We start from the raw sequence: 19,652 nt of genomic DNA on the forward strand, positions 1-19,652 counted from the left end.
ACATCCTAGCCAGCACTACCTTACAGCACACTCCCTTGGCCGTTGCTTCGCTAGCCTCGCGCCCCCAAGTCTCTATAAATCCCACCTCTCACACACCACTACTAACCCTTGGGGGGGCATCCTAAATCTTTCCCGGAGACTGTACAAGATGCTCGGCATGTCTCCGAAGCCGAGGAGCGCCTACGAGGTTGAGACGCCAGACTCATGAACCTTGATTGAACGAGTTGTATTACAAGCGTGAGTGTGATATGAAGGCGATTCTGGCAAACGATGTGGGCAGGCAGTAGTACCTCTTCCCTCTCTCTGTGCGGCAGCAGCATCCTCCGTTCTCTGTGATGCCCCGCCTGCTGAACTCATGCTCTCACGCCCTCGTCTTGTGGGGGATCAATAGTACCGAATAAGCTCGAAATTTGAGGGAAACTCTTGCGGCAATGTCGCAACTTTCCACACCATTTGGTTGATCTCGTGTGCGCGGGTGGCCATGTTTACACAGAATTGGCGGGCGCGAGAAAGGTTGCGACCAATCACAATGGAGTGGGCGGAGCGGCGCGGCGTAAAACAATGCGGTGATTGGCCTGCCTATTGTGCCGCGTGACGTAATCAATAACCACAGCCCGCCAACACTGACTCGTTACAAATGGCGACTTTGTGAGTCAAGTCAGTGTGGCCAGAGAGCCCGAAAAGGTAACACCGTTGGCGTGCGGCTGTCGGAGGGCGGAGATGTTTATCACATGGCAGCGCCGCGCTGACAGCACTCCGTCTCCCACCGCCCTAGCGCGAGCGTAGCACTATCTTACTCTCCCACACTACCTGCCCAGCGCTTCCCCCTACAGGTGTATCGCGACTAATTGTGCCGCATATGAATTTACCGAACTGCGTCTTCTAACGTTCTTAAAGAATACCTCAGTGACTTTAACAAGCGAGAGATTTTTTTGTCCGAGAGATAATTCCCCTTACAAACGTCGTGGAACTTTGAAGATTTCATCGCTGCGACACATTGCCCGCTCGCTTCAGCCGCAGCTCCATCTGCGGCAGGTAGTGAGGCTGCGGGCGGCGACGACGACGGCGGCGGACGACAGGATGAGCGCCAAGGACTCGCACGTCAAGCGACCCATGAACGCCTTCATGGTGTGGTCTCGCGGTCAGCGCCGCAAGATGGCGCAAGACAATCCCAAGATGCACAACTCAGAGATCTCCAAGAGACTAGGTAAGCCTCCGGCCGCCCCCGCTGACCACCCTTCCATGCTTTCAAACATTTATATTAATTAGGGCAAATATATACATACAATTAGCCATATGTTTAATGTCAGTTTTGAGATTTGAAGTTAGTTTTCAGATGTTAATTTTAACTATACACAAAACTGCAATTGTAGTATATATATATATATATATATATATATATATATATATATATATATATATATATATATATATATATATATATATATATATATATATATATATATATATATATTTGAGTTCGATTCTGACCATCGTCAATTGAAGCAGAGTGCGGCGCAGTTATTTAAACATGCAAAATGTACTTGACTTTAAAAAAACTTTAACATTAAAGTTTCAACATAATATAATTTTTTTTATCTACGAAAAGTTTTTTTACAATAGATTTAGATACAGCAGAAAGAGCAGACATACAGCTTGCGCAGTGAAAACATATTTTTTTTTTAGTTCCTGCTTTTTTTTCAAATCCTAAACTGAAATTAAAACTAAGATGCGAACTTGACGACCAAGAACCAACCGAACAACCCTAGAGAGTTGAATCCGCTGTTGAAGTTGTTTTAACCAGCACACAGTTAACGATCAGCTTCTATGAGTTTATTCAGTTTGTATTCAGCGTTTTGCCTGTGTAATTACCTAAGTGTAGTTACAGGATGAGAGCTACGCTCGTGGTGTCCCGTCTTCCCAGCACTCTTTGTCATATAACGCTTTGAAATATGTGTGTGTGTGTGTGTGTGTGTGTGTGTGTGTGTGTGTGTGTGTGTGTGTGCGTGCGTGTAGTGTGTGTGTGTGTGTGTGTGTGTGTGTGTGTGTGTGTGTGTGTGTGTGTGTGTGTGTGTGTATTTACTATTTGTGTCTGCAGAATCGAGCTATTAGCTCTTGGACTCCGCCTTTCTAACTTATCTATTTTTCCTCTATTATGTCTACTACATATATTTCTCTTACACACACACACACACACATCCCCAGGAAGCAACCCGTAGCAGCTTTCTAACTACTAGGTACCTATTTACTGCTAGGTGAACATGAGTATCAGGGTGACAGAAACTCGGCCTATTTGTTTCCGCCTCGACCGGGAATAGAACTCGGGGCCATTAGACTACGATTTCCCCCCCCCCCCTAAGCGCTGTCCACTCAGCCATGTGTGTGTGTGTGTGTGTGTATTTACTATTTGTAAAGAGAGAGCGCGCACTCGCAAACGCACGCACACTTTTCAGGAAAAATCGACCAACTTGGCCTAGTTAGCAAGATTCTTCGCGTCCGTTTTTTTTTTTTTCAGTGGTATATTCGAGGAAATATTAATGTGACGAGGTTGACATATCTGAATGATTACTTCACTTGCAGTTTTAAATCGGTCGAATTTGACTCCCGTTCGGTAGCAGTGTATAATAATTATCCTATTTATGTTACGGGAAGTTGCTAAGTTAGTTTTGGTTCAAAAATAGATAATATGCATATAATAAATCTTGAACTGATAGTTTCCATCAATACAAGAGAATTTTCTTTATATTTCACTTGGACCATCGGGAATCGAACGCCAGCCCTATAAAAAGCGAGGCTGAAGCTCTACCGATCAGCCCAAGAGGGTGTGATATATATATATAAATATCGAACCTAATGGCCAGGACCATACTTTTTTGGCCTCAGTAAGCTAGATCAGTTTTACCAAACAGCCTGAACGATTCTGCATATTTTAAAATGCTTATTGGGAAACTAGTTCACCCCTAGTGAACTAGTTCACCTAGTTCAATAATATTAACATGGTATATTGACAAAAAATTCTAACCACATTATAGTCGTCATATATAAGTTAGGTAGTATTTCCACCTTCAATTTTAAGTTTTTATGCAGGCGATGAGTCACAATAACGTGGTTGAAGTATGTTGACCAAACCACACACTAGAAAATGAAGGGACGACTACGTTTCGGTCCGTCCTGGACCATTCTCAAGTCGATTGTCACAATCAACCATTCTCAAGCCACAATCGACTTGAGAATGGTCCATAACGGACCGAAACGTCGTCGTCCCTTCACCTTCTAGTGTGTGGTCTGGTCAACATACTTAAGTTTTTATGTTTGACTTAAATTTAAAATAAAATATCCCTGTCATGTGTATTATGATGAAAAACTTTTATCATTTCATAAGAATTGTTCTTATTAAAGACCAAACCACACACCAGAAGATGAGGAGACGACGACGTTACGGTCCGTCCTGGACCTTCATCAAGTCCATGTCTTATTCATTTTTGTTAAGAGGATCCCAGATATCGGAGGTGAGAACTTCTCTTGATTTTGAGTGGCTGTTCACTAAGGTGCTCGTCGAGGAGACAGTTAGAATGGTGACGGACAGAATTGATCGGAATCCAGTTTACACTATTCTCCACGCCCCAGAATGCTTATTTACGAAACGGCTCAAAGCATGTACGAAAGAAGCACATTTCCTAAGTCTTTATGGTCAAATCAGTTGATGGTGTCGTCATGAATTCTTCCCTTGGTGTTATATTTTCGATTTTTGTTTTTACATGGGGCAGTGTCGAGCAGAACGTCCTTGTTGATATGGTTCTAAGACCTGAGGTCTTCTGTAGGTATGTTGGTGACAGTCATATCGATACCTGACATTGAGGGCTTCAGTAAACACTTAAGGAAGCTTTCAAGTTAGGTGGTAAGTTTCTTTTACGAGATAGAGTGAAGGTCTTTCACACTTTAGTAGACTAAAGTATTAGTCTAGTTAGTTCTATTGGAACTAACATCGATATGTGCTTTGAAGCTAGTAGTGACTGCCCTGATAGATGCAAGAGGACTGTTGTCGAAGCCTATATTAATTTAACGCTGCACACAGCTCAAGTTGGAAGAAGGTTGACGAGGAACTCAGAGTAAAGCAGGTCCTATGTAACAATGGTTACTCTAACAGATGTGTCAAAGATATTAAAAGAAAAGAGAACCTCCTGAAGAAGCGTTTCTCACGCTTTTATCATAATTACATGTACAATTTTGTATTGAATTAGCTTCAACAACTTCTACGTCTCACCTGCTCCATTTATTGACAGCTCCAGCACTGAAACAGTTCTTCCTGACGTCTTTGCGACTCATTTGCTTCCCAGCTATAACACCCTCGTTCCGTTGTTCCTAGCTTTGAACAATGCTGCTTTCTCTACTTTGTCAAGTTCCATTAGGATCTTGTATGTTGTTATCACGTTCCTTCATTCTCTTCCTTCCTCCAGTGTGGTAAAGCCCAATTCTCCCAGTCTTTCCTCACAGTTCAACCCCTTCAGACTCACTCATATTCAAGAGTGGGTCTCACCTTTTTTCAACCCCCTTCTAGGGTGTTTCTAAATCCGTTTGCAATGCATTACAATCTCGGCTATTCCTGACTCATCTCATTAGTTTGCACCATCTGCGAGCATTGATATGAAGGAGGTCATCTCCTCTGTCACGTCATTAACATATATATGAGATAGGATGGGGGTCTAGAATCGACCCTTGTGGCACTCCACTCGTAACCCTCTCTCCACTCTTATGTCTTTCCTTTCACCGTAACCCTTTGCTTCCTTCCTGAGAGGTACTCTCTGACCCACCATATGACCTCTCGATACGCCGCCTACTTCTCTAGTTTAAGTAGGAGTGTGTGAGTGTGTGTGTGTGTGTGTGTGTGTGTGTGTGTGTGTGTGTGTGTGTGTGTGTGTGTGTGTGTGTGTGTGTGTTTTCACCTAGAGGTACTTACTTAGATGTGCTTGCAGGGGTCGAGCTAGGCTCCTAGTCCCGCCTTCTGAACGTTCTTTGATTAATGCAATGACTCCTTTCTCACTCTTGTATCATATTTACATTTTAAATTTTGAATTATCTTCAACGACAAAGCTCTTCAAAGAGAGAGAGAGAGAGAGAGAGAGAGAGAGAGAGAGAGAGAGAGAGAGAGAGAGAGAGAGAGAGAGAGGGGAGAAGGGGGGAGAAGGGGTAAGGAGAGAGAGAGGGGTCCCGATTGACAAGATTATCTCCATCTCTCGGACAAGAGGTGATTAGTCAATACAAAGGCGACATTAATCTTAACTACTCAACAAGCCAGGATCACAGGATTACCTTCTCACACATCAGAGTAACTCCTTAGTGTTTCTACCAGCACTGTATATACAGGGGGGGGGGTAACACCTGACGGTAATTGTGTCGCAACACACGCACGTGCATCACCTGTCGCAACACACTCATGTGCCTCATTTGTCGAAACACACGCACGTGCATCACCTGTCGTAACACACTCACGTGCCTCATTTGTCGAAACACACGCACGTGCATCATGTATTGACAATACGTCAAGACGCTCAGTGAGATGTAACATTACGTCAGGTCTCTCAGGACACGAAATAAATTCCCGTCACGATGTTACGAACGTTGATATTATTTCCCCCCTGTACTAAGTTAATTCAGGAGTCTCCCCCCCCCCCAGACTTATCAGGCGGGTCTCCCCCCAGACATAACAAGTGAGTCTTTCCCCCCCCCCACCCCCGCCTCCCCTAGACATAACAGGTGGTTATAATGCACTCCAACAAGGGGTCATGAGATGGGAAGAGGGGGACCGGACGATGGTCGTCTACGAGGGGAAACCCTGTCGACGCAATTAACGCAGGAGAAAATTATTGGCTGGTAACTAGGGCCAGAAGGTGGGTGGGGGGAGGGTTGGCGTATACCCTTCAAACCGGTACGAAACACGAGTCAGATGACGTAACAAGGGGTCATAAAACGACGTCTCAAGGGGTGATAACACGACGTCGCAAGGGGTCATAACACGACGTCGCAAGGGGTCATAACACGACGTCGCAAGGGGTCATAACACGACGTCGCAAGTGGATCATAAAACGACGTCGCAAGGGGTCATAACACGACGTCACAAGGGGTCATAACACGACGTCGCAAGTGGATCATAAAACGACGTCGCAAGGGGTCATAACTTGTCGCTGCATATATTATTTGTATCGTCGAATTTGATACTTATTCTGAGTGAGGCAAGAAGAGAGAGAGAGAGAGAGAGAGAGAGAGAGAGAGAGAGAGAGTGAGTCTGAGAGAGGTACCACGCTCCACACCCGGTACCTGGGAGAGGTACCGGACGCTCCACGGTACCTGGGCGTCCCGGGGGTTAACAGCCTTAGCGAAGGACTATATACCGACAACAGCAAGGCAGACATAACCGCGTTTACACTGCCTGGTCTTCATAAACATATGCAATTTATACGAGGAATTTGAACAGTTGCAAGAGTCACGACAGGTTAATGGCGCCACTGGTGTCGTCAGCTACTAAGGAGGAGGAATTAAGGGATTCAAACCTGTGACGAGTGCAGTCGCTGGTGGCGCACTGGTGAAACACACTCTCGCCCAGCAAATGATTTTGTCTGGGTTCGAGTCCCGCACAATGTATACTTAGTAGTAATTAGGTAAATGTGTTTTTTTAACCGATTAGCGGGTCGTGATCTATGGGGGAAAACTAGAGGGAAAGGAAGCTATTGGAAGAAAGAGTTTTTATCCGGTTAACAGGAGTCAGAAGTAGCCTGCTCCTGTACCCTCCCTGTGTTAGTGTGCTACTGTACCCTCCTGTGTTAGCCGGCTCCTGTACCCTCCTGTGTTAACCTGCTCCTGTACCCACCTGTGTTAGCCTGCTCCTGTACCTTCCTGTGGTAGCCTGCTCCTGTACCCTCCTGTGTTAGCCTGCTCCTGTACCTTCCTGTGTTAGCCTGTTCCTGTACCCTCCTGTGTTAGCCGGCTCCTGTACCCACCTGTGTTAACCTGCTCCTGTACCTTCCTGTGTTAGCCGGCTCCTGTACCCTCCTGTGTTAACCGGCTCCTGTACCCACCTGTGTTAACCTGCTCCTGTACCCTCCTGTGTTAGCCGGCTCCTGTACCCTCCTGTGTTAAAACTATTGCTGTTCAGAAATGGATTCCGAGGGTTGGAGACAAGATATGTACTAGAATATGTAATGCACTAAAATATGTGCAAGAGTATAGAACATTTAAGTATGAGCAAATTGTTATGTTGAAAATCAGGACAAAAAACAAAATAGTCCCAGCAGAAATAATCTGATATAGTATTCTCTGTGGCTCCAACACTGCTCTCAGTAAATGCTGACAGCGGTCGATCCTGTGACAACACTGCTAGGAGCTTCTTCTTGTTTTTCACAGGAACAGCTGTGACTCCTGTGAGCAGGCTGAGAGCGTTCCCATCCCATAGATCATAATAAGCCTTAACCCACTAGTGTTCCCAGGAGAGGGGAAAAAGACCCGCCAATCTGTTCACAACTTACTATCCAACACCGCGCCGCCACCGACCCTTCAGGTGCATTATATCTCGATGTTCTCGACCTCTCGCAAGTTTGTCGAGGCGCAAGATGATAGGAACGTCGCCAGACTCGCTCGTCGTTCCGGCCCGTGAAAACAGCGCGAGGTGTCCCGTTGGCATCTTTGAGAAGCGTGGGCGTGTTTTGTGGGCGGATCGTAGAGGTGTGGGTGTATTATAGAGACGTGGGCGTGTCATAGAGGCGTGGGCGTGTCATAGAGGCGTGGGCGTATCGTGGAGGCGTGGGCGTGTCATAGAGGCGTGGGTGTGTCGTGGACCCTTAACCAGATGAAATGTGTCCGTGACGCGTCTCCCATTAGCGAGTAAATAATAATGATAATAATAATTAGAACAAAATAATAATTATTTGAAGGCAGTTTTGACACAGGTTTTTTTTTTACTCGGCTGCTGAAACCCGCAATTGCACTTGTGTTGCAGTGCGGGCTGCTTGCAACTGACTGGAGAGCAACACACGACACAGAGCTACGATAGTGGCAACATTCCGGTCTGCGTGCGTTCTCAAGTCATTAATGGGGCAAGAAAGGGACAAATAGACAATATAGGGTAAGAGAGGTAGAGAGGTGAGCAAAGGTTAAGGTGCATGCGGATAATGGAAGGTAAGAATAACGAGCTAAGGGGGCGACACAAATAAAGAAACTTACATAAAGAAAGCAACGAAGGGAAGGAGGAGGGAAAAACAAAAAGCAAAGAAAGGCAAGAGCATAAACACAGAGACAATAAAACAGAGAACCAAATTAAAGACACAAAGAGAAGAGATAGGAGAGCACAGAGGGAGCAGAATGCTAAGTCAGATCAAGTTTGGTAAGGAGATTAGAACATTTAACTGTGCACACAGAGAGAGGCAAGAGTCAACAGCAACAAAGCCAGGACTAAGGTTTATGTTGGGCATGTTGTGTATCAGAGCCGATTCAACAAGACAGCTTTTGTGGAGAGTAGAAGCTGGAGAGATTATTTTTGTTAAAACCCCAAGTTATAAGATGATTGGCGTCCTTATGACAGAAGATAACATTGCTCGTTTCTGCACGTTTAACACATCTATTGTGTTCTTTAAGTCTGCCATTAAGAGTACGACCAGTGTCACCAAAGTATTGGAGAGGACAAGAGGAACAGGGAATTTAATAAACAGCGGCAGTATTCGAAGCAGGAGGAAGAGTGTGAACCAGAGTACTGCGAAGTATCAATTTACATAATTTGCCAGCCTAAAGGTGTCTAAGAATTAAGTACTCACGTTGACCAGACCACACACTAGAATGTGAAGGGACGACGACGTTTTGGTCCGTCCTGGACCATTCTCAATCGACTTGAGAATGGACGGACCGAAACGTCGTCGTCCCTTCACATTCTAGTGTGTGGTCTGTCAACATACTTTAGCCACGTTATTGTGACTCATCGCCTGCAAGTACTCAGGTCCAAAGGTGTTGGTTCGTGCCGCCCAGGAGTAGACATTGGGCAGACATTGCTTATGATACAGAAGATGGTCTAGATGCCCAGGCATGTCAAGTGTTGGATCACAGTCGTGCCACTGAGGGCGATAGCATACACAACAGAGCTTCGATTCACAAGCCTTCGTCCATAGCCAGAAAGAGGTCACTGCTAAGTGACCAGGGGGCAGAGTTACTGGCAGAGGCAGCACTACAAGAGTGACGCCATGAACGTCGACAACAACACCTCTGCCAAACTATCTGGCTTTACTGAATCAGAGAAAATTCATTTCAGAATACCTACAAGGAAGTCCTCGAGGAAGATCTCGACAGTGGTCAAAATATTGGCTCTGTGTATTGCGGTGTAACTATATCTAAGGTCGTCACTGTGCGAAATAACCATAGCCACCTTCCACACTGGTGCTGGCAGCGGCAACAGAAAGATTGGCAGCTGGTCTTCTAATGTTTGATAGCATTTTATGCCAAGCGTGGGAGATCCTACTTTTAAATTGGTCTTATAAGATGCTGGATAATGTCTGAATTTAGATTAGAAAAAGAGTTTAAGGCAGATACTCTTGTAAGGCTTATTATTGTTATCGTTATAATATTATTATTATTATTATTATTAATTTTGAAATATTATTATTATATATAATAATTAGATGAGGTACCCGACTGTTCCCGGGTCTCTCTTTCCCTCCACCCTCTCTTCTCCTCTCCCAGTCTTCCCCCCTCTTCCACCCTCTCTCACCTAGCTTCCTCTATCCCCCCCCCCTCTCCCATTTCCTCCCTTTCCCACCCTCTTTACCTCTCTCTCTCTCTCTCTCTCTCTCTCTCTCTCTCTCTCTCTCTCTCTCTCTCACCAGTGCCAACAAGAATAACAAAACAATAGAAACAACAATACCAATCCTAACAATGACAATCATAACAGTAACAATCCTAATAAAAAACATAACAATGACAATTACAACAATAACAATCAATCCTAACAATCCTACCAACGCTCCAAACACTATACTGAGCGAGGCAGAGGAGGAGAGTGTGAGGAGTTAACAGGGTGCTGCCAGAGCCGCCTCCTGACAATGGACGCCTGCTCAGGCATTTTCTCACCAATTGTCTTGCTCGCCTCACTAAAGCGGAGTTCCTGCATTACTTCATCTCGCTTATCCGGCGTCCACATTAGTCGTCACGCCCTCCTCACCCACCCCCCCTTAGAGATGTTCCAAGATGTTGTCTTGTCTCAGAAATCCACAACAGTGTTCTCTTGTCTCCTTAGAAATTGTCAAATGGTCTTGTGCCAACTAAGATATATATATCAAAATGGTCTTGTATGCATTAAAGATATTCTAAAAGATGGTCTCGCATCACCCAGCTCGCTTATTTTGTTCACCTGTGTACTGAGACACCTGTGTACAGAGACACCTGTGTACTCAGACACCTGTGTACTCACCATCGTTCACGTCCGGATGAATACAAATTCGCTCTTCCAACTCTCTTCTTTATTAGTGTTCACATTATGAACATTTTGAACGGTCCTAACAGAGAAGAAGCCATCTATACGCCTCGTTTCTCAGACCTTCTCCTTGAAATTAAGTTTCAGTTAGCGCGTCTAATTATTTCAGAGCCAATTCTAGTGGTGGTTTTGTCATCTGTATCACTCTCTAGACGTCTGGAAGCTCCAGGCGGCGCCGACACTGTTTCTAGGCACGGTAGCACCTAACAGGTCAGGATTTTTAAGTACTTACCTTAGGGCGAGGGCAAGATATCTGTTAGTACCTAATAGGTCAGGGTTTGGGTTCTTACCATTGACCATTAGCAAGGTTTCTGGTTGTATAAAGCAGCGACGCGCAACAATGGGAGATGATTAGTTTATGTGATGTTAGTTTTCTCAGGTGCTTTGCTTGAAGCGAGAATATCCCCAATTCCAGCAAAATTGTCTCCCATCTATCCACTCCTGCGTGTTTACTTTTCTCAAAACAGTGGAGCAGCGGTGACACACTCGCCCCCCAGTGCTTCGCGAACGATTTAGTCTGGGTTCGTATCCTGGCCTGGGAGGATTGACTAGATGCCAATCCTAAACTTTTCGCGTCTGTTCACCCCAGCAGTAACTGAGTACCAGGGCCCAGATTCACGAAGCAGTTACGCCAGTACTTACAAATCTGTCCATCATTTCTCAATCTTTGGCGGCCATGTTTACAATTATTAAACAGTTAATGAGCTCCGAAGCACCAGGAGGCTGTTTATAACAATAACAGCTCATTGGGCAGTTTATATACTTGTAAACTGCTTAAATAAATGTAACCAAAGCTGGGAAAGATTGAAGAAAGATGGACACGTTCGTAAGTACTTGCGTAACTGCTTCGTGAATCTGGGCCCCTGGCTGTTAGCCGATTGTCGGGTCCGTGTTCCAGAGAAAGTAGTGAGTAAGGCTTTAACCATGACCCGCGGGGCGGGTGAAGCTCTCGGCCTCCTAATAGGACCCCAACAGTCGTCTAATAGGACCCCAACAGTCGTCTAATAGGACCCCAACAGTCGTCTCTTCCTGTACCCACCTTTGTATATACAAATTGCAACTCTACTGCTTCCAAAAACACCTGTTCCTATTCGCCCACCTGCCCAATTCCATAACCCCCTCCATGTTTCTCTCCGCCCCAGTCTTGCCCAAACACCCCTTCTACCCACGACCTATCCTCCCTTGGCTATATCTCCCCCCGCCCCTCCCTCAATACAAGCGTGACCCGCCAGCAGTCGGTGGTCGTTACGAGACCCTGTTCCTTCCGAGTTCAAATTAGTCACATTGTTTGATTATTGGTGAGGGTCGAGACCCCCACCGACCCCCACAGTGGGCTCCCAGGCACCACAAGTGGGAGGGCAGCGTCCGGGAGGGCATGGGAAGGCAGGGGAGGGCAGGGAAGGGTAGCACTGGGGAGGGTAGCGCTGGGGAGGGTAGCGCTGGGGAGGGTAGCGCTGGGGAGGGTAGCGCTGGGGAGGGTAGCATCAGGGAGCGTCTTTAATGTTAATAGGTTTGCCTCTCATCATATCAATTGCATCTACACTTCAACCGGGGTAATTTTGCACTTCCTGCCTTGCCTCCTGGTCTTAGGAGAAGTTATTTCCGTGTGTGTAGATTGGGATCCCAGTCCCTCTAATATTACCCCAGTGCAAATTACTATGTATCTCTCTCGCCTGCGCTCTGGAGAATACAGTCTGAAAGACTTTTACACGTACCATTTACTGGATGAATTCAGGCAGCAAAGGTTCTCTACACGTTCTCCAGGTCAGCGACTTTTCCATCTTTGAATGAAGCTGCTGCAGGCGACGAGTCACAATAACGTGGCTAAAGTATGTTGACCAGACCACACACTAGAAGGTGAAGGGACGACGACGTTTCGGTCCGTCCTGGCCCATTCTCAAGTCTTCACTTTCTAGTGTGTGGTCTGGTCAACATGAAGCTGCTCTTGCGCACCAGTATCCTGTACTGCACAAGTGTCTTTGCAATCATTCCTTTGGCATCGCTTGTTTGAAAAGTTCTCGCTATCCGAACCCCTTATTTTTCTTACAGTTGTCACAGCTATTCTAATGCTATTTTTTTAGAGGTGAGGACTTGCAACATAATTACCCTCGAAGTCCTTTACATTGCCTTTTTTTTTCTTTCTATTGTGGAATATGACTGTTTTATGTGTGGTTCCGGTTCAGAGTTTTCGTTTTTACCAATTGATGAAAAATCTGTATCCGGTATTGAAAACTAGTGCCTAAAATGTTTACTGTTTAAACCTTTTTTTTATCGAGTTTATGCTATTATTGCATCTTGAAATTAATTGGAGCTTATATAACTATAGCCATATATTGTTTTAGCGATGTTTGATGTTTTGAAGAGAACAGATGACTGAGTGAAAGTGGGCAGTGAAAGGTCAATGTATAAATAGGGATATTGAAGTGCAGGATCCTACAGTTGAGTTCAGCAGCCTACAGTCAACTACAGCAGCCTACAGTCAACTACAGCAGCCTATAGTCAACTACAGCAGCCTACAGTCGGGTGTGTGAATAAGCCCTTAATTTCACCATGTTGTGGTTCATAGAATTACCTAAAGCCACCCAGAGCCTCATTAAATTACCTATGAATTAATATATCCTATTTGCTTACTATCAACTGAATGTAGAACGTGAATAAAAAAAAACGTTTTATTTACAAATAAAGTGAAATAGGGTCAAAATTACTGGTTAGGTGACGGACATAAAAGTCGACGAGGTAACCAAATCCTCCACTTTCATATATCCGTCACCCAAACACCAATTTTGGTGTGGTTTCCTTGTAAAATTAGTTTATTTACAAGTAAAAAAAAAATTTCCATGTTCTACATCCAGCTCCAACATTAGAGTAAGCAAATTTGTTACATTTAGTCTTTACTAACGTAATTTAACGAGGCTTTGAGTAACTGTATGGACCCCCATGTTCTGTCTACAGTCGTGGTGTGAGGGAAGGGCCTTCTCCTCTTGGTCCTCCTCCTCCTCCTGCACCACCTCCTCTTAGTCCTCTTAGTCTTCCTCTTCCTCCTCCTCTTGGTCCTCTTCTTCCTACATATCCTCTTCCTCTTTCTTCTATTCTAACCTCTGACATATGCCACTCATGTCAAGACACGCTGCAATAGAGCCAATGTTCGTTCTCCATATTCATAAATGGGTCAAATGCCTTACTGAGAACCACGAGTCGACTTTCACTCGGGTTCCGAAACATTCACTCAACTCGCATCGTCGTGGTTACACTAAGCAGAGAAGGAAGCGGAGGTTATGTACCTACGATACCAACCTACAAGACTCGCCTGGGTTAAACATCAACGGTACCAGCCTACTGGGCGACCCACTCAAATCTGCAAATGAAATGAACTGTCTTAATTTACACCTCCATTTAAGCTGGCCTCCGTAGAACAATTTTGTATATTAAGGCCCATTGTGGCATCTCTAAGTTCGTGGGAGAAGAGGTTATACCTTCCTGTAAGTGACATGTGTTTGTGACTTGGGAACTCGAGAATGAGCTGCCTCGTAAGATATTCCACACTAGTATTGGCCCAAGAGGTTGCAACGTTGGCCCCTGTAGCACAGCAACAGTTGATATGAGATTCCAACAGTCATCGTAGGGTTTACCTTAAGGTGGTTTCGGGGCTTAGCGTCCCCGCGGCCCGGTCGTCGACCGGTTAGTACCATGTCAATTGCCAAGCGTCTGTCATATGTCAGCCCCGATCCAATTATGTTGGACATATATACTACAAGAATCACGATACAAATTTGCGTGACACTAGCTCCAAACATCTGGGCGAACTCTATTGACTCGAACAGGATTCGAACCCCTGCCGTCCAGGATCACACCTTGGCGTACACACCGGCATAACCACTAGACCAATGGTCGTGAAGTTAGTTTTCATAATTCATCATCCGGTTCCAGCATTAGTTGGACTGGAAGGCATCAGCTTGGAAGACACAGGCGAACAAATATACAAGACAATGAACGAAGTTTTGTGAAAAAGACATCTTTATTTCTTGGTCATTGTTTCCAAGTTCTAGACTATAGTGTCGTGTAGAGCCAGCACCACCACACTACAGTGTCGTGTAGAGCCAGCACCACCACACTACAGTGTCGTGTAGAGCCAGCACCACCACACTACAGTGTCGTGTTGAGCCAGCACCACCACACTACAGTGTTGTGTAGAGCCAGCACCACCACACTACAGTGTCGTGTAGAGCCAGCACCACCACACTACAGTGTCGTGTAGAGCCAGCACCACCACACTACAGTGTCGTGTAGAGCCAGCACCACCACACTACAGTGTCGTGTAGAGCCAGCACCACCACACTACAGTGTCGTGTAGAGCCAGCACCACCACACTACAGTGTCGTGTAGAGCCAGCACCACCACACTACAGTGTCGTGTAGAGCCAGCACCACCACACTACAGTGTCGTGTAGAGCCAGCACCACCACACTACAGTGTTGTGTAGAGCCAGCACCACCACACTCCACACTACAGCGTGACATAGAATAAACATCGCCACAATCCACATTTTACCATCACTAAGCAATACGTCATTTTACAACAATTCGTCCCGAGTACCGCCCGTCTTGTAATCTCAGAACTCTATGTTCATACCGGATAGTTCAGCCTGTGACTCTAAACTACAATATGGATAACACAATTTCTCGTAAATGCTCACTGTAAAACTGTGCCTTTTCACGCAGTGAAACACCCCCCTGGCTCGTTCACTCACACGATCTTCACTACACCTGTCGCCTTACGGCTGATTATATGATCTTCCTTGCTGGCGAATCTCACAGGTCCCCTCCGTGACCTGAAGGCTGTGGGTTCGAGGGGCCCCCCCAAGGGCAACCATGGGGGGGGGTTATCTTGAGGTTATCTTGAGATGATTTCGGGGCTTTTTAGTGTCCCAGCGGCCCGGTCCTCGACCAGGCCTCCACCCCCAGGAAGCAGCCCGTGACAGCTGATTAACACCCAGGTACCTATTTTACTGCTAGGTAACAGGGGCATAGGGTGAAAGAAACTCTGCCCATTGTTTCTCGCCGGCGCCTGGGATCGATTGGGGTACTCCCAATCAGCGAATGTTGTGTAATTTCAGACCTTGGGGGCCACGGCGAAATCGGGTATAGGCCTCTATAGCCTCTTCCTGATAACCACGCTATCATCATGGCAAATTCCGTTTTGTTGATAACAGATACAAAAAACCGGACAAATATGCATAAACTGAGGGAAAATGTATAATCTGTGTTTATGCTTGAACTCTTTAATTTTGCACAACATGTGATTTAATTCGCTGGCATCGTGCAATACCGTGTCAGAAAATGGAGTGCTAATTAAAGGGTGAGTAAGAGTGCTGTGTCGTGCTCGAGGGTCAGCTTGATGGGTGTTTACAGGTGTTTGTGCGGGTGTGTGAGCAGAGCTGCAGCAGACGCCGGTGTTGTTCTGGGATAGTCAGTGTATGCCAGGGCACGTCCTTCCCCCTCCCCCCCCCCCCCTCTTCCTTGCCCTGCTCTCTCTCTCTCTCTCTCTCTCTCTCTCTCTCTCTCTCTCTCTCTCTCTCTCTCTCTCTCTCTCACTCTTTCTCTCTCTCTCTCGCTCGCTCTCTCTGTATCCCTGCCTGCCTGTCTCCATTTTTCAATAATGAAGTTACAAACTTAAATGGGGTTAAATAGTTACAAAACAGCGATGGTCGGACCACTTGTGTACCTTTTTGGGTGATGAAGTGATGGCTCATCCATTTTGTCTATTATATGGTCCTCTCTTATGGCGGGCTGGTCACGTCTCAGCCACCGCTATTATTCTCCCGCAGCCCCTCCACCACTCCTGCTGTTCCTCCACCACTCCTGCTGCCCCCTCCACCACTCCTGCTGTTCCTCTACCACTCCTGCTGTTCCTCCACCACTCCTGCTGCCCCCTCCACCACTCCTGCTGTTCCTCCACCACTCCTGCTGTTCCTCCACCACTCCTGCTGCCCCTCCACCACTTCTACTGCCTCCTCCACCACTTCTGCTGCCCCCTCCACCACTCCTGCTGCCCCCTCCACCACTCCTGCTGCCCCCTCCACCACTCCTGCTGCCCCCTCCACCACTCCTGCTGGAACCATAGTACCAGCTTATAACCTACTAACATTAGGTTAGACATATACATGAATGAGATTGGGTGGATATAAATAGGAGCTGCCACGTATAGGCCAACACACATACACAGCCTCGTTCCTGTGCCAGGTAAGTCCACTACGGGCTCACCATAGCCCGTGGTACTTGGAACTTTTGTTCTGAGTAGCTGAATCTATAACAACAAGATTGATAAAGATTAAGCCACCCAAGAGGTGGCATGGGCATGAATAGCCCGTAAGTGGTGACGCTTTTGAGCCATTACCAGTATCAAGAGCTGATACTGGAGATCTGTGCAGGGCTGCACCCTGCGTGACGGGAGATGTCTCCCGTGTGATGAGGAGGTTCACACACCTCTGTAAAATAACAACATATAGGCCAATATATATATTACGGGCTATTCATGCCCGTGCCACCTCTTGGGAGGCTTAATCTTTATCAATCATCAATCAGTAGGCCAGTAAGGCTTCTGTAGTTAAGTTTTAAGAACTTTTTGTTTTCACTGATACATCACGTTATCGTGATTGATGTATGTATGTGTCTGCAGATAACTTATCAGTGCCTGCAGCTTCCGTACAGATGATCTCATCTTCTCCATGCAAGTTCCTTCCGGTGAGACCAATCATGCTGGCGTTCCTCCCAACAATCTCAAGCCATCGGTGGCTGGCTGTCTCCATCTATTGCTAATGTCTTCCTTAGGTTAGCGTTTTCCATCTTACTCCTTCTTTCGTACCTTCCAATTCATCATCCCGTTGAAGTTACTTTTTTTATTTCTCATAATAAACAAATCCACAAGGGCCGTGACGAGGATTCGAACCTGCGTCCGGGAGCATCCCAGACACTGCCTTAAGTGTTCTCATTATATTTTCATCCATTTAATAATCACTCTAATCACATATGTTTTACTTTCATTATTTTCCTCTTTATTGCCTCCGTTTCCCTTTCGTTTCATAAACAGATTCCTTTAATTTTTATTGTTATATAATACAATAATTACTACTAATAATACGATCATTAGTAATAATGCAATAATTAGTAACAAGTAATATTGAATAAAGGAATAGACTGGCCACATTGCTACAGTAACAAGCGGCGTAAACAAAAGAAAATAATAATATTAAAATGATATTCACTAAGGTTCCGTTGCCCGTAACGTTGTTAAAATTACGATATGCAGAGCAAGTCAAAAAATTTACATCGCTACACAACTGTGCGAGAGTGTGTGCAGTTTTGCCTGTAACTAAAAAAGAGTAACTATCATGTGATTTACAAACTGATAATAATTATTATAAGAAAGACTTGTTTTTTAAATTGTTCCTCTGCTTCCCACCCACAGTTCTTCAAGCTCTTTTTTATTCGAAGAAGAGGGACAGAAAGAACAATTCTTTTCGTCCCACTCCCTCCTTCTCTCTCTCTCTCTCTCTCTCTCTCTCTCTCTCTCTCTCTCTCTCTCTCTCTCTCTCTCTCTCTCTCTCTCTCTCTCTCTCTCTCTCCACCTTGTCCACTTTCGCTCCCCCCAACCCCCCAACATCTCCACCTATACCCCCCCTCCTCCCCATAGGGTGACTGTCATGGACTGTGACGTCACTGCTGTCCTATCGTTTTTCCACATTGCATCTCTGATAACCGGATCACCCCCTGGCGTTCTTTCAAGGTGCGGATTAGCCAAAATTGAATTCGAGCACGGGGGGGGGGGATTGATCTAATTTTAAATGCCGTCTTAGTCACCCTGGGATTAATGTGAGACCCGGAGGGATTTAGACGAAGGAGGGATGGAAGGGGGGGGGGGAAGGAGAGAGAAGGGAGATGAAAGGGAGGAAGAGAGAGGGACGGGTGGGGGGTATAGAAAGAAAGGAAGAGGGGTATAGAAATAGGACGAGTAGGACTAACGGAATGACAAGTTATTGGGGAGAGAAGGAACATGAGATATAGGGTGGAGAAGGAGGGGGAGAGAGGGAGGGTAGGGAGGGAGGGAGGGGCAGAGAAGTATTTGAAGAATTGTAAATGGGAAGCAAAGGAAGAGTTAAGAACAAGTCATCCTTATAATGATTATCAGCTTGTAAATCGGTTATGAAGAAGGGAGATGAGATAAAGAAATAGTGAGGGGGGTAGGGATGGGATCGAGAAAAGGGATAAGGGGAGGAAGGGGTTAACATTTCCAGCCTTTCCAACACTAAGGTCATAGTTCCCAGATAAACACGCACCTTATCTAATCTTAGGTCTATGTACCACAAATCTCTATCTTGATTCCTTGTCAGAATAAAATCGGAAGGGACGGGGCCTTGTGGCCCAATAGACTTCCATGTGCTGTAGTTTTAATGATGAACAATGAGGTTATTCTTTGTTCCGGATTACAAAGAATCCGGAACAAAGATTCTTGTTCTCTGATTACAAAACAGCAGATTACGGGAAGGAAAGTCACAATATCACACCCATAACGTTCTCTCCGGTGTAAAGTGTTACTGGTAGATAAGGAACCAGCTTATTGTCACAGCATAAGAAAACTATTCTTCCCGAAAACGTTACTTTTGCTCGTAGCAAGTTTGGTGGCAACACCGAGTTAAATATACCGACGATGCTTTTAGCGGTCTGTGGAGACGCAGGCTTCCTGGGTCTCAATGGTGAGTTGCGTCAGAATTTCCCTCTCTCACGTGTAGTAGTTTTGGAGGGGTAAGGACATCATATAGTCTAGAATCACGCCAGAACGGCCTCTCAGCGGAACGCAGTTTTGGAGGGACTGAAAAGTATTTGACGCCCATTCCCGCCAAAATGTATGCCCCGCCTTTCCCGGGAAGTAGTTTTGGCGGGAAAAGGGCCTTGGGATGGGAGCGCCCTCTGCCATAAAAGTGTTTTTCATCTGTCATAGCAGTAGCGAGGGCGCCGCCGCCGCGGGTAATTACGTTGACCTAAATCGATAACACTCTAGCACGGTCTCTGAATACCGCATGAGCAGCACTTATCGAAATACTGTGACAACGAGGGGAGGAATCTTGTATTATTACTTAGGAGGAAATTACA

The 19,652-nt window shown here is 45.8% G+C and overlaps 1 protein-coding gene across 1 annotated transcript in view; it reads left to right on the forward strand.

The window, feature by feature from the left end:
* The first annotated feature begins 660 nt into the window (after nt 1-660).
* The window catches only part of LOC123765078 (transcription factor Sox-2), a 46,047-nt gene continuing 27,055 nt past the window's right edge, over nt 661-19,652 (forward strand). The window contains exon 1 of the mRNA XM_045753511.2: nt 661-1,207. Coding sequence (XP_045609467.2) covers nt 1,081-1,207 — 127 coding nt within the window. The 5' untranslated portion in view covers nt 661-1,080. The remainder of the gene's footprint in view (nt 1,208-19,652) is intronic.

This window comes from Procambarus clarkii, chromosome 29, assembly GCF_040958095.1.
Source record: "Procambarus clarkii isolate CNS0578487 chromosome 29, FALCON_Pclarkii_2.0, whole genome shotgun sequence".
Taxonomy (NCBI): Eukaryota; Metazoa; Arthropoda; class Malacostraca; order Decapoda; family Cambaridae; genus Procambarus; species Procambarus clarkii.